This window comes from Protopterus annectens, chromosome 4.part1 (genome assembly GCF_019279795.1).
Source record: "Protopterus annectens isolate FY-2018-M chromosome 4.part1, PAN1.0, whole genome shotgun sequence".
Lineage (NCBI taxonomy): Eukaryota > Metazoa > Chordata > Ceratodontiformes > Protopteridae > Protopterus > Protopterus annectens.
The window spans coordinates 478,541,221-478,565,646 of record NC_056734.1 but is presented as its reverse complement, the minus strand read 5'-3'; the positions used below and the strand labels follow the sequence as shown (position 1 = coordinate 478,565,646).

General features: G+C 41.1%; 1 protein-coding gene across 1 annotated transcript in view; it reads right to left on the bottom strand.

The window, feature by feature from the left end:
• The window catches only part of TFRC (transferrin receptor), a 661,121-nt gene extending 642,679 nt beyond the window's left edge, over positions 1 to 18,442 (bottom strand). The window contains exons 1-3 of the mRNA XM_044070291.1: positions 18,039 to 18,442; positions 3,214 to 3,282; positions 904 to 1,114 (exon numbers count right to left, since the gene is read on the bottom strand). Coding sequence (XP_043926226.1) covers positions 904 to 1,114; positions 3,214 to 3,246 — 244 coding nt within the window. The 5' untranslated portion in view covers positions 3,247 to 3,282; positions 18,039 to 18,442. The remainder of the gene's footprint in view (positions 1 to 903; positions 1,115 to 3,213; positions 3,283 to 18,038) is intronic.
• Positions 18,443 to 24,426: the final 5,984 nt, after the last annotated feature.

The following is a 24,426-nucleotide window of genomic DNA, read 5'->3' as shown; positions in this document are numbered from 1 at the left end:
GTCCATGGCAGCCCCACAAAGGAAAAAAATTCCACAGAAAACGTTCAGTTTAAACTTTTAAATCAACATAAAGTAAATTGTACAATTTAAAGAACATTAAAGGACTGTCAAAACTGTAAACATTCCTAGCTTAAAATAACTTTCCTAAAAAGAGGAAAGTAACAAAACTTAAAATTTAGTGGAACTTCCCACAAACGGAAGTTCTCTAACAAAAGCTCAAGCCAACCACTGATCCCTAAAAGCCTCAGAGGAGCATACTCTTTGGCAGCAATCAAGCTCTGAGGGGCTTCACACAATTCAGCTTAAACTGCTTGACAGTTTTGGGCACATGGAAAGTGCCCCAAAGCTTTCGAAGCTGGCCAGCAATTGTATCCTTGGCAAGAGGACCCATATAGCCAATATGAACATCTAACGGCGCCTTTACTGATAATTTTACAGGGCTACAGTTTGCTTGGAGTTCCATAAAATCCAAACCTGCCAGAAGCACCGCAGACGTTTCCTGTGTGCTCCTGTGCTAGACATTCAGCCAGTGTTCCCCACCCGAGTGTTCATGGAAATTAGAGTCCTAATCCAGTTAATATTTCTCTCAACTCCTTTTCATTTGATTTTTTGTAAAGCCACACACTTTAACCCAGCACTGTAAAAAGCACATCTGATGAGGTTGCAGACATTTAATAAAAACTGAAGCACATTACAGCGAAGCAAGCATTTTTTAAATCTTCTTCACCCCCACTTACACAGAAAGCAGGTCTTTGGGAATCTGGCCCCTGGACACCCCAGTTAAAAAAAATGCTAACAAACTGAAGCAATATAAATACAACAGCACATGATTTTCTCTAAATATTTTATTCTGGGCGCAGTGTCTTAAAGATATACTTTATGGTTAAATTGCCTGTTACATACCAATGAAAAACAGAAGTAATGCTCCAGCAACCATGAAACAGAAGTTCTTGCGAGTTTTTCTTGACCTGATAATAGGAGTAGTCATATGGTTGTTATGGTGCTCCCCTACATCATCATCTTCAGAAGACAGCTTCATCTCCACGTGGTTGCTTTCTCCTTCATGTTCTCCAGCCAGGTTAAACCTGGTGTACATCTGGGGCTCATTGTTGAACTATTGAAAAAGGTCCAAAAATCAAAAAGGTCTGCACTGAAATGCATTTCCTTATGTAATCATTCTTAGTCACTTTACTAGGAAGGCCACAAATAAATTTAAAAAAAACACAGTGCAAAAGCTGCATGTACTATTAAAACACTACATGTCAAGTTGTTCTGCTTGCTTACATCACACCTTCCAAAACATTCATTGAATCTCTAAATACAAGCACCAGGTTGCATGTAAATGTGCATTTCTCAGTGAAAAGGCTACAGTTGCACGTCAAAAGGAGTGTTTGCTAAACATTCCAGCTTTGAGAACAATGTACACAAGCATCAGGACAAATCTCCACACTTTTCCAAGCTGCTACCCTCCCCACCCCAAACCATACCTAGGAGGCAAGTTCAGCAGTGCATTAAAAGAAGAACTTACCAAACTCATCTTGACTGAAGACTAATCTCCCCTTATCCTTATATGGTGCCAGTGCATTTTAACCCTCACAGTAGCCACAGATTCCACAAATAAATGCCAAATTATACCAGTGACAGGACACTTATGGAACAAGTTGGAGCGAGAGTCCTCAAACTTGACATCTGCCTCCTCTAGAGACACAGCAATACTAGTTGGTAAAGGTCAGTCATGGACACGTTTAAATTCTCACACCATTTTGATCAAGGCAAGATAGTAAAATCTGTGAAAACCTGCTTTATTGTAACAGATGACCCATACAATGTTGTAAATGAAGCTACCACCAACGGGCCTTCATTCTTACATGTCCACTTAAAACTTAACTTCTCCAAGCTCAACCTGATCTCCCCTCCCTCCAATCAGGTGAATGCTGTAGCCTCCAGAAATAAAAACTGGAGATCCACTCACGAGACCGAAATAGGTGTCTTCCCAGACTTGGTTTGACTGCCACAAATAAGACACTGGCCCAGTCAGAGTCCGAAACAGGTCCTCTTCCCCAGGTTTGTATCCTTGCACAAACACCTTTAATTCTAAAGATGCATGTACACCAGGTATCTGCAGTACAGAAATCTCACTGGCTACTTCCTTGAGTAGGTAATCATTCTGTTTTACCAGAATCAGTTATGTTAACCTACGTTGTTGATGCAGTATTCAGCTTCACAACTTACCCAACACAGGTTATGGGAAAGATTCTCCTAGACCCCTGTCCCTCCACACTGGCCTTCCTGAAGGCCCTCACTTGGGTCTCAGCTTTTTCTCCCTGCACTGCAACTAGAGACATTTAGAAGAATCAAACTCTCTAGTAGTAAGGGCATCCTCTCCAACTTTGGTCCAATTTCAGAGAACATTGGAAATATGGGGTTTAAGGGGTTCCAGTCAAACTTGAATATAAACCAAGCTACCTTATTCAAAATACAAAGGACTACCTCAAAATTTAAACTACTGAACTCATTTAATTAAGTTTACTACTAAAGACAGCATTAAAAGGAAAAAGAAGCATCGCAGAACACAAGATAGACAATCTCTCTACTGTCATCATAACTTGAAGTAAAACTTACTGCATTTGACACTGACCAAGGTACATTTTCCTTCAAAAATAAAATTTACTTTGGAGTACATTAAGTATAATTTGATTCACCTTTGCATTTATGAACAGTCCTAAAAATGTGTTCAGGGGGCCCAAGACATTTTCAATGAATGAGAATTTCAGGAAATGAAGTTTACTGTTGCTCATGCAAAGTCAATGAGCTTGCCACTGGGGGAGGAAATATGTTAACTAGGTGACAGGGGGGGGGGGGGGGGAGGTCACATGCACACACATACAGGAATGTATTTGGGGTTAATCAGTCTCTAAATCTATGGCAGGTGTGTACCCAAGACTGAATGTTTTAATTAAATCAAAAGGTGCTTCAAAGTATTAGTTTAAGGGCGTGCACACTTATGCAACCAGCTTATTATGCCCCCCCCAACAGATTGGTTTTTCAATTAAATTGTACATGTTATAGGTCACATTAAAGGTGGGAAAGATTTGAAATGGTTTGCGGTCTCTACATACAATATACATATCTATAAATATATACGACAAAATAAAAACCACTGCACAATGAACAGTTACAGGATTTCACATTTAGAATGAAATTTCATCTTACCAAGTTGGTAATTGCTGTTCGAGCTTGGTTCATGACTTTAGTGGACTTCAGCTGTTAGTCATAAGCCACCTAAAAAACAGAAAATGTATTGGAGTAAAATGAAAACTAAGAGGTAATAGTGCTGCACCAACTGGAGTGGTTACTTTTTTATATATATATATATATATATATATATATATATATATATATATATATATATATATATATATATATATATATATATATATATATATATATATATATATATATATATATATATATATATATATATATATATAAACTGACAAGATGCTTTATTCATTGCATACCTTACCCATATATATGCTGAATGACATCTGAAGTGCTATGCATTTAACTAACGAATGGACTAGAAAATGGTTCAAATATGTAGCAAGCTTTCATGCCAACATTATATCAAAATCATACAAATCTCAATCCCTCTACATGAGCACATAGCCAATTAAGTTGAAAGCACATCTTTCAGAACTTCTCATTCATTACCAGTGATTTTAGCAGTTTTAGAATTCAATTATACTTATTCACGCTTTTTCCTTCCACAAAGACAGTCGAACGTGCACTGTTGCTAACCATAAGTGACATCAACATACCTCTCAAACCATCCTGAACCCCATGGTAAATACTGGTTTTGAAGGCAAAAATATTGGGGTGCCACAAATTGAGTGACCCCTTTAATTTCCCCGATTTCCCAGGTTTTGCTTTGAGGTTGGTTTTGCTTTGAGGTTTGTTTGTTTTTAACAAATTACATCACATGCAGCCTGTCAGAATGCCAGAGCCATTAAAAGTGTAGAATTGTTCACGTCTTACACAGACACTTCCCCAGCTCCACCAGGAAAGGTACAAGATACTGCGGGGGCTTACTCTTACCAGGTAGCCATGTTCCATTCTGTTATTCAATTCTGTTACAGCCATTTGTGTGAGAGAAAGTCTGCTCTACTCGCAAGAAGTCTGTTAAGCTAAGGAGAGAAACGACAGTCATCTGCATTTAAGCAGCTGTGTGCAGGTGAGACATGTGCACGCATGTATAAAATGCCTCAGGTACAACTTGATAGCTACCGTTACTCAGGCTCAAACCATGTACCTTAGGTATAGGATGCAAGAGCCTAAATCCTGTACCCATCAAGGAGTTCAAGTCTGAACCTGGAATGTGTGACACATTAGGTCTGTTCCTCTTAAAATATGTGGTTTTCTGGCAAATCAGTAAGAACTGAATTCACTAAATGGCCATTTTCCTAGCAACGTTTCAAAGATTATACAAGCAATGTTTGATCTGTGTCCCTGGGTTTGGGACTTTGCCCTCCCCAAATTCTGGCTGTCCAGATTTTTTGTGCTGGATCGTTCTTCACAAGAGAAGTTTAGTGCTGCTTATGCCAAGTCTGTCCATGTTAGCAGAACAGGTAGAATACTTGCTTTTGATGCAGAAGGTTGTGGCCTCTAGTACATAGATGGATTGCCGATACTGTACTGTCTTGTACTTTGAAAAGGGGTGGATGTTGCAGTCCTGAGAACGTCCTCTTTGGTGGAGATATCTAGTAACTATGAACCGGTTAGCCATCCATTCCCTACTGCAATATTACTAGCTTATTTTTTTTAATATAACAGGCACTTATTCCTCAAGGGCAGCAGGCACTCAATGCCAGACGCATGTGGATTTCAATGCAGTTTCAAGGGCAGATCAGTTTTAATGCCAAAAACTAAACCTTGTCACCACAATAAAGTCAAAAAAGGAACTCCTGCACAAGGCAAATGCATGGCTCAATATCAAATGGGAAAAGCAAAAAAAAAAAAAAAGGAGTAGAGCCAGCATAGTGTTCCCATTTTCTTTATCAATATGAATCCATAAAAACAAAAAATCAGACCGTTTAGTGTATTGTACAGGTCAATCAAGACAAAGTTTTTGACTGCATGTACCAATTTGGGTCACTGACTTCTAGTTCCTGTTGTTGTACTGACCCATGGGTATGCAATTTGGGTTCTGAAGTCTATTTTTTCTATTGTACAGTCTGTGGCCAACTTTTCCCTCTATGGTATTCATGATTTTTACAGGACAACTTTTTTGTATGATTTTGATAGGGACGCAGCTTCATTACCGAATGGTGTATTTTTTTGAGCTGCTATTGTTCCTACAATTGTAGGAATCTCCCAAGTTGTACTGACAGTTTGTTACTATTGTCAATATTATAAAACATTATTTTGTCACAATTTCCTGTATATATCAAGAGAAGGTTTATCATGGATCCGTCCAGTTTGATAACAGGTTTATCAGCAGATAGGGAAGACCTCAGAACATTTGGCTTGGGTCCTTCATTACAAAATAGTAATACAAATGACTCTATTCTGAACCCACTTGTGCATTGGCTTTTGAAAATTTATTTAAACAACTTCGATCTCAGATCCAACATCTGGCATTCAAAATTGCTTAAGGCATACATTGCTAAAGGGTTAACCCCCAGAGGTTTGAGAGTACGTATACAACCCCATGTGGGGGAAGTAGACTCAAGAGCTTAACAGCCAGTGGTCTTCAATACAACAGGCTAGTATGTCAATTGTAGAAACTTTAAATATTATGACAGTGTTATTGATAAAGAAATTGATGCAGTGACCAGGTTGGTAGATGTCAAACCATTTGAAGGTGAATCTTTTTATAATAAATATCTTAATAAAGCAGCCACGGACCTGAATAATTTGGAACAAGAACTTGGAAGTAGGAAGATCAAAAAATTTCAGAGAGACCTAGCTGACTATCAGCATGGTAATCCTTTCAAATATCACCAAGCATGTGAGGTTTACACCTTCATTGCCTAAAACTTCTAAAAGAAAGACCACGCTCCATTTTGAGAAAATCTGGTAGTGATACCAGTTCCTCAACTGAGGAAATCTCTTGTACAGCCAATGAGTTGCAGTCAGTATTAAGTTCACCATCCCCTAAGAGGACACCATTGCCTGTCCCTTTAGGCCGAAGTATCAGTTGGGGGGGGGGGGGGGGGACGCAAACACAGGAGGTATAAATACTCAGAGCGTCATACAGAATTAGCACAAAATCAGACAAATTCAAAACATTACTGTTGTAATCCAAGTCTATCTCCAGCCCATTTGTCAGTCCTCAATAAAGGTTTAACTTTTATTCTGGGTTTCATGGTGTCTGAAGACATTTTTTGCTCAAGATCTGATGTACTTTTGTAGAACGTTAAATGAGACTTTTTTGGCAACAATGATAACTTTACTGATGACAAGTTTGTATATCACAAATCATCTTTTTCTCCTCCTATGCATCCCTTGCTACATCAGTTCCAGAATAGCACTCTCAAAGATCTGCATTTTTCTAGGTCTGATACACACTTCAAATGTAATATTACAAAACAAGCTATTCTGGAACTTCAAAATAGAAATAGTGTCATTATTTCTGCAGACAAAGGGGGAGCGGTGGTCCTTTTAAACTGGTGTGATTATGACAAAGAGGCAAAAAGACGGTTGCCTGATCAAAGATATTATTTTGAGATGCATATCAATCCCACTCAGTTTTAAAAAACTAATTTGTTTTCTCATTCAGGCTAGGGATGAAGCCATTACTAATGATATAATGCATCAGCTTACCATTCAAGATCGGGCTAACCATATATCTACTTTTACCGAAAATTCACAAAAATCTCACCAATCCACCGGGTAGACCAATTGTCCCAGGGAAAGGTTCTCACAGAACCTTTGTCTTTATATTTGACCAAACATTTGAAGCCTTTGCTCCATCTTTTACATTCTCGACTGCAGGATACTACAAATTTTTTTACAGATCATTTCAGATAGCCAATTGGAACCTTATTGGTTGATGTGTGCTTTATACACGAATATTCCACATGAAATCAGATTGATATAAATTGGCCACTTCCAGCCAATAAGTAAGGGCCTCTAAACCAGATTCAACTTCTTGTTCTCAATAGTAATGTATTTTTACCAGGACACTTATTTACAAACAAAGGGTACAGAGATGGGTGCCTCCTTTGCCCCAATATATGCCGATCTGTTTATGGCCTTTGTTGAAAAACAACTCATTTATGATCACGAGAATACCACCTTTTTGGAACATATTGACATTTGGAGACGTTTTCTAGATGACTGTTGGATGGCATGGAAGGGCGAGTTAAATGCGTTACATGAATTTATATCCTACCTGAACAATCCATGGGGGTTACAATTTACAGTCCATTACAATTTGAACAGTATTACGTTTTTGGATGTGCTGAACAGATTACCAGACCATACGCCGAGTACCAAAGTATTCAGGAAATACCCTCAATATAATACCATCATGTATGCATCCAGCTTCCATCCACCACACAGCCCCTAACATCCCCAAGTCGCAATTTCAAAATAAAGCGCATTTGCTCTGATGATTCTTCATTTCAGAGGCAGAGGAAAGAAACATTTCGGCCACACAACCCATTAGGTTTTTAACAACTTATGCCAGGAATTCTGAGAACTTAATTCAAAGTGTACACAAACATTGGAACATCCTACAATGTGATTATGAGTTGCAACAAATTGTACCGGATAGATGCCAATTTTCATTTCACAAAGGCAAAAATCTTGGCTCTTGCTTCAATCATAAAGCATGGGACACTGAATCAATCTACATTATCAGGGGACCCCTTGGTTGGCTGCTATAATTTTAATATTGCTAACTGTAGTACTGATTGGTTAGTATATCAGGCTACATTGTACTTGTGGTTCCTTTTATACTGGTCAGACCTCTCGCTCATTCAAAATTTGAATTTCTGAACACATTAGCAACATCAAAAACAAAAAGGCAACCAAAGCACTTTACAAACATCATTTAGTACACACTACTGCCAGACTTTTATGGTTATTGACATCATTAAGGGCAACAAATCCAATAAAACTGGGTGTCACTATTTAACAAGAAAAAAAGTGGATTGTTCCCACCTGGTTTAAAAATGAACAATTCTAGTATGGACCAATGATCTTTGTGATGGGTGTATTTAAATTACAACAAAAATTGTATTTGGCTCACACTGAAGGCTGTGATACTTTCCGGCCAAAACAGGTCTGATTGTTGTTTTTATGGATTCATCATATTAATAAGGATTTATATTAATAAAAAACAATTGGAACACTCTACACTAGCTCTACTATTTTGGCTTTTACCAAAATAAACAGGACATGCTGGAGGGATAGATTCCTGTCCCAGAGACTTCCTATACTCTGGAACAAGCTACCCATCTATGTCAAGCAAAGTTCTTCATTAGCACTCAAGAAAAATCTTGAGTGGATGGGAAATGGGAAATGCACCCCGGGGATCACTTCCGTATCTCTGCTGGACAGTGGCACGGGAAAATAAATGAGTGGCGTAAGCTATGGTACCTTGCTGGTTAGGCTTACGTAGGCCCTTGGGCCGATAGCCCTATGAACTACTGTGACTATTACTTTGTTTGGCAGGTTTCTATTAATGCTGGTGCTATAAAACGTAAAATAAGTTTTAAACAAAATCCAAATCACTAAAGTAAAGCAGTAGGCACAGTGTGTGTTAAAGAGGGGGAAAATAGCCAAGTAATAGGACACTGGAATGACTGCAAGGGGGAGTTGTGTATATGGGGGGCCCCCCATTTGACCATGGTTTTGAGTGTGTGAAGAGTGGCAAACTCAGCAGCCCCAGGCAGCACAAACTCTAGCTATGCCACTGATTAGGCCATGAAGAATTACTTTTGGAGGTACTAGCAAACTATATTTTTTTGCCAAGACAGCAGTGTGGGATGACATGTCATATTAATCAATAAATGAATAAATCTTAAAGGCCATGAACTACTGGTTCCATCAGGTACCCAATGGTAAAGTGAATGAACCCTACCATTCAGCTGTAACATACATTCAAGAGGTCACTGTAATGAGGGTTTTGCCCTTGATCAGAGGTGTGACCCATCTGAGCCCAAAAGCACAGAGTGGAAAGAATGTAATGAAGCAAAGCCTGCATTATTCAGAAAGGTAAACAAAGTGCTTCAGGAGTTGCAGAACTTCCACAATATGTAGATCAATTTGCAAACCACTGGTGTAATTTTAAGTTAAAGTTACATCAGGACAAACGATCTGCATTTTTAGTTTAAGCTAGGCACTTTGCTAAATTTTTTATCAGTGGCAGGTAAAAAGTTTTGGCAGTGGTTAGCATTGTCGCCTCACAGCGAGAGGTTCTCCCTTTCGATTCTTGGCTGGAGCACCTTGTGTGGAGTCTGCATGTCCTCCCCGCAGTCGTATGACGTTTAAAGACATGCAGGTAGGTGCATGCATGAATTGGTGTGCCTTTCTGAAGGTTGGGTGTCGGGCTGGCAACTCAGCACTGTAAAATCCACTGCCAATCATTAGTGGACCAGAGTTGCAATGTGGCAACCCCTAACCGGGAAAAGCCAAATGACAAGGCAGCTAAAAAGTATTCGATTGCCATCAATGTCTGCTAACAGCATTAGAACAAAGTACTGTCAAGTTTACGCAAAACATATGCACCAAACACCAACAGTAGGCTTAGACATGTTTGGCAAAAAAGGGGATTGAGAAAAATTGCAAAAGGAGAATCCGAGGAAGACCAAAGAGCCTCCTTGCTGACAAGTAGAAGATCACAATGAGAGTGAGGACAAACAGTGGCCTTTCCCATTGCTTACGAGTTAGGCACACAGATTTTCATAGGTAGGTACTAGGCTATTGGCCCTAGGGCCTATTTAAGCCTAGCCAAAAAGGTACCCTGCATTTTGCCACCCAAGAAAGTTTTCCTGTGCCCCTGTCAAGCAGAGCCAAAGAGGTGATCCCGGGGCGAATTTCTTATTTCCCATTAAATCAAGATTTTTCTTGGAGTGCTAATGAGTAGCTTTGTTTGATATAGATAGGTAAGTTTGTTCCAGAGTATGGGAAGTCTCTGGGACAGGAATCCACCCCTCCAGCATGTTCCGTTTATTGTGGTGACAAGGTTTAGAGCATGTAGCTCGGAGGGATTGGGATTTCTTAAGTGGGGCATGTCCAAAAGTTCTGGGTTTGACATAGCTTTGTGTGCTAGGCAGAGATCACCTCTTGAGTAGGCAATATTTTACCTGTGCAGTCATGATTACAGGAACTTTGCATTCTTCTGCTCTAGAGATGGGCCCATTAGGGGGTGAGGGGGGTAAAGTTAGCACTGACCCTGCCAGGATGTTAGCAATATCAGTTGGTTCTGTATATTTAGTGCCATTGTGCTGTAACTCAGAGCAGATCTGAGTGTTGCCATTGAGATGCTTGACATAGCTACAGAATGCTTTGTGGTTGTCTTTAGAATCAGTGTCAATTTTGTTTTCGTAACCAGCTTTGGAGAATTGAGGGATGTCAGTTTGAGGCTGAGCAAGGAGTTTCTCCAATCATGGGCTTCTGTTTTTGCAAGAATTTTTTTCTTCTACTGTAAAGTTTATGACAGGAGACCACCAGATTGGCTTTTTTTTTCTTGGTTTCGTTAGGGACAGGACGATCCAGGCACTTGTAAGTGCTTATAAATGCATTGGTGTACGATTCAATCATACACCTGTCGCTCTGCATGGGTGTCGTGAAGTTTGCCACTCATGTCTTAAGCATGAAGTTGGCTTTGGAGAATTTTACGGTAGTTTCCCTAATTGGGGAGGGGCGGGATGTGGCTATCTAGGGTGATTAGCCTGTGGTCTGATCGAGGAATTGACCTCTGGTGTGGAACATTGGTCACCCATGTTGGTAATAGCCAGGTCTAGGATATTGCTGCCCCTGGAGGGGGTGCAGATAAGCTGATCCAAGGAATTGGAATTTATAAATTCCAGAAAACGTTGAGCAAGAGTTGGTACACTAGTGGTTTCCCTGTTAATGGTGGGTTAATTGCAATCGCCCATTAGGGTGCTGGGTTGTACCCTAATATTTTCCAGTGCATCAAGAAATGGGCAGTGGGAATCCTGGGCAAATTTGGATTGCGGTCTTGCCCAGAGATAGTTGCACTTGGATAATCTCAGATGCATTGTGCTGAGCAACTAGCCTGGAGGTGTGGATATCCTTAATATGGACACCCATCTGCCTTTAGTGTTTCGGTCCAGGTTAGGTGGCCGAAGGTGTGGTAAGAATTCCAGCCTGGTAATGCAGGGGTGCTCTCTGGAGCCTTGCATCAGGTCTCTGTCACTGCACAGATGTCGATGTTCCCATTTTAAAGGAGTGACTCGAGTGAATGCATTTTGAGGTTTAGACTTCTAGCATACAGTAGCGTTACCCTCAGATTTTGCTTACCAGTTATGGTGGTGAATTTATCATTTGAAGCTTGCCTAAAAAGGCACTATAGGGGTGGCAAAAGCCTTTGGCAGTATCCGTAATTCCAAGGGTGACAGGTGCAAGCCATCTCTAGCAAAGCATCGGGGTCTGTCGGTCATGTCATCCCAGGCATACAGATACTGGATCCCCTTAGAATGACACCAGAAGCTTAACCAATTGGTAAAGTCAATTTTGCCCTTGTACTGTGGTATTCTGGGTGATGGCATGATGCTACTCAGGGCTAGGGTCATTCCTGCCTGGGCTACAAGATCAGAGAGCTCCTCCATGTCTCTTCATGTAGACCAGGGAGGTACGTCTCATTCACACCAACAATGACAGTCATATTTCTACTTGTTGTGGAGTGACCTGAACGAGTGCATTGTGGCAGATCCTGCCACCCGACAGGCAGCTGACAGTAACTTCCTCCTTGTTTAGCCTGGTGAGTGGATCATGAGTATGCCTGACTATAGAGACGCCTATGAGTAGTGTTGGGTACGTTATGCCTTATGGGCTGTAGTTGAATGGCACACTGAGTTTGTGGGCTATGTCATTCGGGTTGTGTGGGGATGGAGGTTACTTTGCTTTGGAGGTCTGTTGCTTGAGCAGATTTTTGTGAGCCTCTGCAAATGTAGGTGTGTTGTGTGTTTTGGTGGTGTAGGTTTTGAGGGACTATGTGATGACTGTAGTGTGGTGCGGTGCAAGTGTTTACACTCTCCTCTTGACTGTCAGCAATTCCCAACTTAAGAGGACGTAAGCTACCTGTCCTACCAAACACCTTCTCAATGTAAAACTGGCCTGAAGCCCAAGTGCTTCAGCCAAAAGGCTTAGAATAACAGTTACAATTTAATCAGGCTACTACCAAGCAGTAATAAATACAATTGAGTACTTCTAACAGAGGCAAAAGCAAAATAAAGTGCATTTTTCACCCGTAATGCATGGTGGCTCCCCCAAAAGGTCAGAGCATCAGTGCTGTCTTCCTCTGGAATGCCTTCCGTTACCTTGGCTATGTATACTGTGTTGCATTTTAAGACATTTCATAACATTAAATGAAAAAACATGTAATATAATTACAGATCACTGGACATCTATTATTCACTAGAACGTAGATCAGAAATAGGAACTCTGCAGTGTGGACCACACTTCATGAGGTTATTGACTGCAAAGTCTAATACTTCACTTATTTGCCAAATTAATATTAGAAGCTGTATCACAGCATAGCACTATTGCTGCATTTGCATTGGACATTATTGGTTACAAATGCAACCTTCAAGTAAAGGCTCAAATCTACAACCGTGCCAAATATCTGATAAAACTAATATGGGAACAAGAATTCACACTCTTAATACAACGTGGAAATTCAGAAATCAGGATTTTTTCCTTCTAAAAAGCTCACCACATGAAAGATGCGTTTCAAACATTTCCCATCTGCACATAGGAAGAGTGAGGACTGGTAACTGCACATCTGTAAGTCATCAACGTAGCAATGATACCAACAAAATGCTTTGGGACATGCTACACAGCCAAAAAAAAAAAATCAAGACAGTCAATCCAGAATACCCAAATGCTGTACAAAATGCTTTTTTTTTTTTTTTTTAACGCAACTTAGTGTTCTTGTTTTCCCTTACAAAACAAAATGACCAACTCTATATCTCTTAACTTTGGGAAACATTTTTCTCTGATGCACTGTAGCATTATAATCTATTCTGCTCATATAGCGATCTGTTAAAGCACAAGGGACTGGAAAGAAATTCTATTCTCCAGTCCCTGTAGTTGGATTTTTTTTTGGGGGGGGGGGGGGTATTTTAGAAAACTTTCAGTTGCATGCTTTTCTCTACTAATGTTACGTTCTCTCCCCTCCCCCTTACTATGTGGTTCTGCAATTCGACAAACCTATTACCACTTTCTACTCACCCTTTTCTGGAGCATTGTTTTTCTCTTCACTCCTTTGGCAAAACAGACTCCTTGATGATAAGTACTACACTATGCTCTGTAAGACTGTCTACTTTTTCAGGAAAGCACACGCCTGATGGCTGCAACCACCACTGAATTAAGTAACATGGCAACCCATCCCTGTTCCTCTAAACGTGTTATACATCTTGCAAGTGCAAAAGACTAAAGGTCTGCTTCTAGTGCAGAGAGTAGATGTTTTGAATATTTCAGTCTTCATTTTCCTATCACGTGACCTTGAGCAGATCACTTAAACAGGCAGTGCTTTGGGGCAATTGGTAATCTGGGCTAGCCCCCCCCCCAATGGTCTTATAACTGCATGCTTAGCAACTTCGTATGAACCTATGCCCCCTATCCCCTTTTATTCCTTTTTTCAGTACACACCACTATCACAGCACTGTTTCTAGGTTAAGCTTCTTCAATCTATTAGCTATGGTGGCTAGGGGTTTCAGCAAGTGACCCCAGTAATTCATAGCCTTTCAATGCATGTTAATATTTTATGTATTTTTTTTTTAGTCATAACTGCTGGACTGGTGTGCTTAATGTTCAAACATTTCCTTTGCGCAAAGAGTTGTCCTGCTCCATTCCACTTAAAATGAACTTCCCCACGTATGACCAAACAAAATTACATCAAGGATACTCTTCCACATTGTCACCTGTACAGGTTTTGTCCTTGGCATGGTTTACTGTCTGCCCCGTAGTCATCTCTTGTTAAGTGATGCGCACAGCTGCTGTAGAATATTTACTGTTGCTAGAGAGGGGCAGTCTTCTGACCACCTGTCTCTACCCCTAGAAGACTCCACAGGTGTTCTATAATTGTCAGACAAAAATAGGGTGACCAACACGAACATACAGGTAGTGCCAAAGACAAGCACAACCGCCTGTAAAAGATGTGCCACTAATAAGAGTGCATTTCCTTTGTACACTGGTAAAAGCAGCACAGCTTCAAGAAGTCTGTTCATCTATATTCTCTACCAACTGTGCAGCCTTAGACAGCATATGCAGACTTAATATCGTAAGAAGAAATTGCAGTAGACTTGTCGCATCCGTTTCCTCCGTTTTTCCCAGCGTTGCACAGGAGCTGCTGCACCAACCTTGACTTTTCACCTACATCTTGTCTGCTTAGTGTGTTGTGCTTTTCCCCATTCAATTTGTGTCAGTTGGTTTTCCTTAGCAGTACTGCTTAACAATTACATACGCCCAAAATATGTAATGCATGAATGTCACAATCAAGGGAACCAGAGGTTAAGTCTTTGGTTTCCTTGCATCAGTGTTTCACTCTTAGCTTGTTAGTTTAGCCTTACTATTCCCTCATCTACACTCATTGCTTGATTATGTATCTAGTGGATATAAACTGAAATATTAAGGGTCTTAAGTACTTTAGCAGCACAGGATCTCAGAATAAAGCAGAAAATGCAGGTCCATTTCATACGTGTGAGTCTGCAGCTTCAGTCCCACCAAACCTATTGTTTATTTACCTGGGGGGGGGGGTCAGACTTGGAAATAAAACCCTTTTTCAATGGATACCCATGCAAAAAAGCTCCATTGTTACATATAACACATGTACTTGTGTACATTTGTAGACAAACTCACATGCTCAATTCCCTTTTCCTAATGTTTTTAATGGGGGGGGGGGGGCATTGACTCAATGTGGTATTCATACTGGCTAGGAGAAATTTAGCCAGTGTATTCAAAAACAGACCTTCACTCTTAAGAACGGCATAAAATCACTTACATCCACCTCGGCTACCACCAACTTAGGCAGATGGAACCTCAGATTAGCATTTCATCTGAAAGACTGGCTGCAATACTGCACTCACCAACAGGGGGAAACTTAAACACAACTTAAAAAAAAGTGTATACGCACAAAATCAAGAACTGGCAATACACATCTATATTTTATGTTATTTATTCTACAGAAAGCCCACAGCTGAATACTGCTACTGTGCCTTTTTGTCCATTTACACTACAAAATGATTGCATCAGCACAGAAAGACTGACAGGAGACAATCACCCCCCCCCCCATTTTAAAACAATGGCCAGGGTACCACTTTAAACAGGGAATTATTTACAGCTAATGTTCACCCCACTGAGTGACTAGGTCTGCCACTGTTGTACTTCCAGACTACATGCTCGCACAACCACAATTAATGGTCAACAACCACAATTATGGTCAATTTAGAATGCCCAATCAACCTACTGGATAGCTTTGGAATGGGGAGGAACACCCAGGAAGGACCTACAGACCCTCACAGAAGACACCCAAGGTGAGACTCAAACTGAAAGATTTACTGCTGCGAGGCAACAGTATCTACTACACCATTGTGCCACCCACAACCATAACATATTCCACATCACAACAGCTGCCAGCTAAATCACTAAAATATATTAAGGGCAAATGTCTGACACTGGCAAGTTATTAAATAGAGAATTCATATAGTGTGATAACCAAGACATGGCACCACACCCTTGGTATTACCTTTGTCATAGAAAATTAGTACTAAGCATTAAAATAAACGTTTTAACCTGAACTTAAAGTGCCGAGTTCCACACTACTGAAAAACATCACTTTTTTTTTTTTGTTATAAAGAGACACTGCATTCGGGTGAATGTCTTTTATACAACACACAAACCCACCGGAGTTGTTGTGTCTTTCGGCTATTCCCGGTTAGGGGTCGCAACAGCAGAACGCCGGTCCGCTAATGATTAGCAGTTGATTTTTACGTGCTGAGTTGCCAACCCTAACACAACCTTAAACGAAGGTACGGGAGGGTGGAAGTATAAATAACCGACAGACGAAAAAAAATGTACAAACACGTGTAGACTACAGAACGTAGGCCTAAATTCTAGACGCAGACACCACTACCTTTGTTTCAGGTAACAGCTTGAAAAAACCCCAAATTCTCAACTGTTCAAATGTTTCCATCATTGCGTGCTCATCAGAAATGCGTGGGTTTTTTTTTTTTTTGGCAATTCGTGGAGAAGAGGCCACTGAATGACATTTTGATTTCAGACTTCAAATCCTCACATGCACACAATTGTCTGCGAGGACGGCAACATAATGAACTATATACAACACGTACTACAGCACCTGCCTGCTAAATTGGTCACCTCCAATACAGTTAAAATACATGATACGCGTTACGTGAAAAGCAGAGCTTTAACAATGGGGATTGCTCAGCCGGAATTTTATCGGTAATCAAAGCAAATATTACTATCCCTCTAAACTGCGCAGGTTTTCACTGATTGAAATTGAGGGAAAAGTAGTTTGTACAGTGTCTGATAAAATACTTTGTTTCCTGGCTAAAAAGGGATTAGCCGAGGAAACTGTTATACGTGTAAGTTTGACTTCATGTTCTACATGCCCTGTTATTCTAATAAGTTTATAAAAGCAACATTTAAAATCTGCCCTTTGTACCCCTATAATGTTATGGCTTATCCACATTTGGACCAAGAGGCTAGTTACAAATAAATTGTCTAACTTGAGCCCTAAACATACCTCAACCTCTTAGCCCAAGCCTGAAGTCATTAAATAAGGATATATTTGAGTGTCACTTCAGAAAGTTGTTACATACAGTTTTGCAATTTTAGAATTAAGATCTTATTGAGCCTTCGACCCCATTTACTTGAGCTTATCCGCATCTCCAGCCAACAGACAGAGGTATTCAAATCCCATTTACTGCTGTTGACAGTGAAGATGGATCTCACTCACGTTCTGTGAGTAAGAAAATGCACGCTAGCACACACCCTTTTATTTTAGCAAGTTTGTAACTAGCAATAATTAACATATGTTCATATTTCTGAGCAGTTATTCCCCCGTTATCCAAATTTCTTCAGCTGAAGTGCACAAGTACGGAAATCTTTACTACCACTGCCAGTGGTCAAGCTCCCTCACTCCCCTGCTTCAGAAAATGCATGAATCCTAATATTAAAGTAACCTTGTGATCTTTTTTTTTGTGGCATCAACATGTAAAATATGTACCTAATTGGAGCTTTTGCACCCTCATATACCTTAGAATTTTCAGATATATCTCCAGAAGTATGCAAACTTCTAACTGCCGCCAGTGATACCCGCAGTCTCTTCTGCTGTTATGCAAACATTCACTAGCAGCTTCTAGCTTAAAATAATGGCGGCCATTAAGTGATTCCAGTCCGAGCTTTAAGGCAGAGAAGTGGCGGACTCGTTTTTCAGCGGGCATGACAATTCACAGCAACCCCTACTCCAACCAGCGCTCGTAGCACCAGCTACCTACAGACAAGGAACGCTTCTAAACCAAATTCCAAATCCTTATATTAACTGAGTCAAGGCGGCCGTCGATTGGCTCAAACACACCAACAGTCTTGTCTTACAACATAAAGGAAAAGACACCACGGAGGAGAAACACAGCTCATGTGCAAGTCCTGTCTAACAAAGATGAATTTCAAATCCAGCATCAAGACCACGTCCTTGGCGTCTTAAACAATTACCTCAAAGGACAACTCGGTTGAATATTTAACAAATGCATCACACATCTCAACAACCAATTCACATAATGATTATATAAATCTTACTGCTAAAAAAATAAATATAATACCTGAAACAGTAAGAAGAGATAATTAAGGAAGACACCTTCAGAAGACACGTGTAGCACAAAGTACCACTTCTAATGAAGGTCGGCAAGCTACAGCCACTCAAAATTTAGGCGACGTGATGATGTCATGTACGCGTCAGACCCTCGCCGTAATAGTACGTCAGTCGGATCCTTTGAATATTCATCTGGTGTCAATGAATATTGATTCCAATGAATGAGAATGCTAAGAAAACATACATTTTCTGAACAAAAAACATCTTTCCGAACATATGCAGGGACACACAGGGCTACATTATAAGTATATTTATTAGCTGACCTATTATGCTGACCTCCACCAAACCACAAATATCCACGCATTAAGAAATACAGATACACATACAATGGGCCGGATTCACGAAACCACGGTGTAAGACTTAATATGTCTTACTCGGAGGCTGCAGTTGAACAGCCATGAATATTCATGAGGGCACGCTGACTCATCCGTAACTCTTACACGGACTGAGTAGGCAAGCAGGGGGCGTGTCCGACTGCAGAGCAGTCTAAAAGTCCACGCCCCTGCAAGCTTTTAATGTCAACAGACAAGAGCGAGCGAGCTCAAATGTACTTGCACCCAACACCACACTCCCTGACACTGTAAACCCCCAGCAGAGTTATAAAATGTAAAATATTATTTTTTTTTAATCCACGATATAGCTGCCCGTATTTGCACTTGTTTGCGCAGGTGTGCCCATTGTTTAATCACAGTTAGCAATTGTGACATTGAAGAGCATATAAGAACTACTTATGCAAATTAATCCAAATAGCAATAGCGTAATGATAGAGCGTATGCACAAAGAGAAGCCATTCACAGTTCGAGTCCCATCACTCCCATTCCTATTTATGTTTTAATGCAGTATTTGAAATAATACCAGACAAATATGATTAAAATTTTATTAAAACAGTGACATGGCCAATGTACCAGTGAACAAAATATATATTTTTAAAGGACCCAGATATATAATAGCCTGGTGTTAAGCAACGTTTTACACAGCTAGACACAGGTGCCCATAGTTTAATAGTGCTGTACCCATCTAAACAGAGGTGCCCATAGTTTAATAGTGCTTAACCCAGCTCAATAGAGTTGCCCAACGTTTAAAAGCGCTTTACCCAGTGCAATGTGTTTGTGCGGACGTGCGCGCCGCACCAACCAGGGCACCGTAGGGCACTGTGGTGCAACGTAGAGCTAAGTTGCTTAAACACAGCCACACCCCCTAGCCTATCTAGACAGTATTAAAATAAAAGAATAACAAGGTTTGAACTTAGGACCCTTAGCATCATAATCAAAGTACAGAACCACTAAGCTATGACAATAGAGGAAAAACAGCCACTATTAACATTCATAAACCTAGGAATGGTAGTTTAACCATTATTAAGCAGGTCTGCAGTCAGCCTAGAATTTTACAAAAGGGCCAATCACAAAAAAGTGCAGGAAATGCGACATATTTAAGCCCCACAGGCGGGAATACATGCCATAAGTGATTTTAGCTCACATCTGCGGTCAGAATGTCTGGTGTTGGAGAGGGAGTGCGCTTCCGAGCGCAGAGATGGGGCATCGAGGAGTCCAAATACATGGTTTGGCTCCTAGTCCACCGTCACGAGGCAAGACTCCTGCAGGGCCAGTTCCAAGGGACGGAGTACAAGGCAGAGGCTTGGAACCAGTTAGCTCGTGACCTCACCAGTGCCACAGGTGTTCCTCGGACTGGTGAGCAGGTCCGTCACTACCATGCGGACCTGAAGAGACCAAAGGAGGACCGCCTGAACCAGTGGATACAGGAGGCCCATGGGATGCGGGATGCCCCAGTATTGAGTATGTAGCCATGGAATGCAGTATGTAAGAATTTCAAATGGAGTATGTATAACGGATAGGAATGTATCAGTATCCCTTCATTTACTTTACAGCTGCAGGTGACGAATCACTACATGATTACGAATCAGCAAGCCTATGCTGATAGGCTGCTAAGGCTGCGCCGCCAGGCAGGTTAGTGATTATTCTGCATGTATTGTTATATAAAATATGGGAGAGAGCGTGAAAGAAAGTGTTGTAGTCCAATAATACAGCCATAAAATGTACTGAATAAGTCCTCTGCATGTACTGTCAGATAAAAACGTTAGAGAGGCAGAAAAAGAGTGTAGTATCCCATTAAGAAAGGTAACAAATGTCTGGAATAATATCTCTGCAGGCACTGTCATATAAAAGAATATGTGAGTGAGCCTGAAAAAAGAGTGTGCTAACCTATTAATAAAGGTATAATATATCATGAACATGTCTGCCATATATACCGTTAAAACAAATAAAGGAGTGAGCCTGTGGAAAAGTGTGTAATGTCATTAATAAAGGCCTAAAACCCAGAGTGTGTCTGTTTCACTTAGTATGAAATGTTGTACCCTTGCATTATACAAATAGTAATGTGTTAGAAAGTGCTGGCAACCTAGAGTTCTGCAGTCCCATCTAAAGTGGGTGATGAAAGTGCTAGTAGCTGTGAAGTAAATATACACTCCTCAACACTCAGTTACTGGCTGGCATGCATAAGTAAATCTGGAACATGAGTAGCATGCTAATATGTTCCCCAGAAATGTAAGTGTGCTTCAATAAATGCAGGGTTCTGTACAATTTAAAGTGAAAATGCCATGTGAAAACATCCAGATATGTAGATAAAGAAATATAAATGCAACCATGAAATATGTAGCAGTAACATCTGCATCCTGGACAGTTAGTATGCGAGATATAGGTCAAGTATAGATTGAACTAGCCAAACCCACTACACAACCTAATGCATGGTGGCAAGTGTAATAATACATGTAGGAAATATATACCCTCAGTCACTAGGAATGTAGTGTAGAGTAAAACTGTTTATAAGATGTTAATGGAGGTTTTTTCTACACCCTACTGTTTGTGCATAAACCATGCAATTCCACACCTCAATGGGTATGTGTAATCTTAAATATTTGTTGGGATATATGTCCAATTGTTCTATAAATATTTGCACTCATGTTGATGCATGTGCCCTGTTCAAACACCACGTTCATGGCGGCCTGTTGCTACCAATCATCCCTGCATGCGATTGGAATAACCACTGTTGTTCAGTATATGCATGTGTTATGTTTGCTGTTCAACTGTTGGAACTGTGGTGTGTTGGGTTAATGGGAATATTACTGCATGCTGTTACAACTAATCTGGAATGCTGTTGTTTATGTTGTAATGAAACACACCTAATCACAGAACGTATGGGAAGGCCAGTCCCAGCGGACCCACCTGTCCCTCCTCAGTTGGCGAGTGCACCTGGCACCAGTGGCTCTGGTGCCCAGCCCAGACTCCCCTCCTCCGTTGGTCCTGTGCCACCTTCAGGTGGAAGCGCTGCAGGGGATGGGGCTAGTCAACCCCTGTGCAAGCGTGGGCGGAGAAGGGCCAACCGTCACCCTTCGAAGGGTCCAGGTTGTGGTGCGTAGGGAGATCCAGCATTCAGTCACTTATCCCCTACGCCAGCTTGAGGCGAGAGTGGCACTTCTCACGGGTAAGCCTGCCCGTCCTACGCAGCCCCCAGCACAGCCACCCCCGGGGCTGTAAAGGTGCAGTGGTGACTGCCCATGGGTGGGGATCTCAGTTCCACTGTTACCATCTGTGGGCTCACGGGCTTGCAATTTCCAAAGAACCTTCCCCATCAATTGTGTTCACCCACCCCATGTGTCAGATTCCGCCTCTGTATGCATCTTGTTTGTCTTGTCTGTTTACCTCCCCAACCTACCTCCCCAAATATACGTACTTTCCCTACCTCACTTACCACTCTCACCTGAAAAAAAAAATGGGCAATCTGTACCCGAAAAAAAATTACGCCCCATACATAGCTTCCCATTTTGCACACATGTCCATAGGACATATACACCGATAATTCTAATTGGCAGTGCAGCAAACTATGTTGTCCTCACCCCTCTCTCAGGGGTGGAAGGTCTCAAAACTCACTCCAAATTTTCAACATATGCACAGCTGTTGCTGTAAAAGAAATGGGCAGCTATGGGCCTTCCCTACATCCTTCCTGCACATCCCGAGCTTGTTTTCCTACTGTCTTTCCCCTCTCTGTGCCCCCTTTTTCACCACTTTCCTATCTCCCCATTTTCTTTTCTTTAAAAGAAATTAGCGCGGGGGTTAGTGAGAGTAAGCACTGTTAAGCAGTAGTAAGTGAGGATGCGCTTAGCTAAGCATCGCTAAGCGTCACGCAAACCCACGCAAACCCGCTTACAACTGCTTAAAAGTGCCTTAGTCACTCTGTATGACAGGGCCCTTGTATTGCTCAGCAGCAAAATAAAAATACCCTTGTCAGTCTCTAACCAGGGACCTTAGACTCACCACTCTGCATGAAGTACTACTAAACCACAGCAGATATACAATAACTTAGTGCTGAAAGCAATTTAACATGCATTACCATGAGTGAATGTAAAGGGCAAATAGGAATGGCATAACACAAATCTTGTTCTGTGGGCCTTAACCAGCAGATGTTGTTGAATTGCATGACATGACTGTGAAAAAAGAATCAGCCATGCTAGTAGGGAATAAGGTTACAGTAGCAGCTTACAAACCCCACACAGTATCAGAGCAGGATACACACTGGCATATTAGCATAGGTCACAGGATAGACCTCCCAACAGTGACTGCTCTACAGTGATAACCCTGATTAGTAAACAAACATTAACTGTGCCCCTCTGACTCCCTGTGAAATGTATTAACAGTAGGCAGAAAGGTGTTGAATCTCACTTCATAACAAATGTCAATAAGTGAGAGTAGACACCGCTTGCACGTCAGAAAAGGTGTAGTAATAGAAATGCGCTGAATCACCCAATGTCTGAACTGAAAAATGTCAGAACTATATCACAGGTGTATCTCAGTTATAGGTACCCTTCCCTGAGGCTGTTCAAATATATACGTGAGAGTATCTGAGGCCTGGAAGAGTCAGAAACACACAGGCATATCAGCTTGTCTGCTGTTACATACTCTGCAAATAGCTGTAGAATGAATCCCACAAGCATGCCCTTATGTAGAAGTACAACACAGAAATACAAAAGATGTAGCCATGTACTGCTAGCAACCACCTGTGACAATGCCATTGTTCAGGTGCTGAAAAGACTGCTGTAGTGCACAGTCAAAGAATACTAGGCTGACCTCTGTCTACCATCTGGATATGTCCACAGGTTGGAGCTACTCAGATAGACTACAAGCCTTCATAGACTTACAGGTACACAGCAACTCTGCATGTTCAGCAAGATAAACATCACACGATAATAAATAATGCACACTGCAGTTCTGCACCCCTACCCAAATGTACTATATACCCGTGTAGTCAGGCACAACCAAGGGTGTAGGTAGGCATACACAGTACAGAATTATGTCCAGTCGTCCTGAGCAGACTGTGCTAATGCCAACACAAACCACAAACTGTTGAGATGTGAGTAACGTACTAATGACAGTATAGCTGTTCACAAACAGTGCATGTGCCTGATATTCATAATTGGTAGTACAACATACTTAGATGTCCTCACCACTCTCTCAGGGGTGGAAGGTTTCAAATATCCCACCTAATGTATTGCATATGCACAGCTGTTGCTGGTAAAGAAATGGGCAGCTATGGTCCTTCTCCACACCCATCGTGTACATCCCAAGCTAGTTTCCCTACTGTCTTCCCCTCTTTGAGCACCCTTTATCACCACATTCCTATCTCCCCATTTACTTTTCTGTCAAAGACATGAGCGGGGGGGTTAGCGGGAGTGAGCACTTGTAAACAGTAGTAAGCGGGTTTGCACCAGTGTGCGCATGTGTGCGCCTAGCTTATCATTGCTAAGATATGATAAGCTCTGCCAAGCTTAGCTTACTATTGCTAACATATAATGCACTAAGCTAAGCTTAGCTTAGTATTGCTAAAATACAATAAGCTAAGCTAAGTGTTGCTTAGCATCGCTAAGTGTCGCGCAAACCTGCACCAACTCACTTACAACTGCTTAAAAGTGCCTTTGTCACTCTGTATGACAAGGCCCTTGTATTGCTCAGCAGCAAAATAAAATACCCTTATGAGTCTCAAACCCCACACCTTGGACTCACCAGTCTGCATGATGTACCACTAAGCCACAGCATATATACAATAACTTGGTGCTGAAAGAAATATAACATGCATTACAAGGAGTGCATGTAAAGGGAAAATAGGAAATCCATAGGAATACATTGCAATAAAGAAATATAACATGCATTACAAGGACTGAATGTAAAGGGAAAATAGGAAAGCCATAGGAATACATTGCAATAACTACTGTTGTATGCCAGTTAATTCCCTAATTCCAAAAGAAAGTACATACTCCCATGTATCCAGTG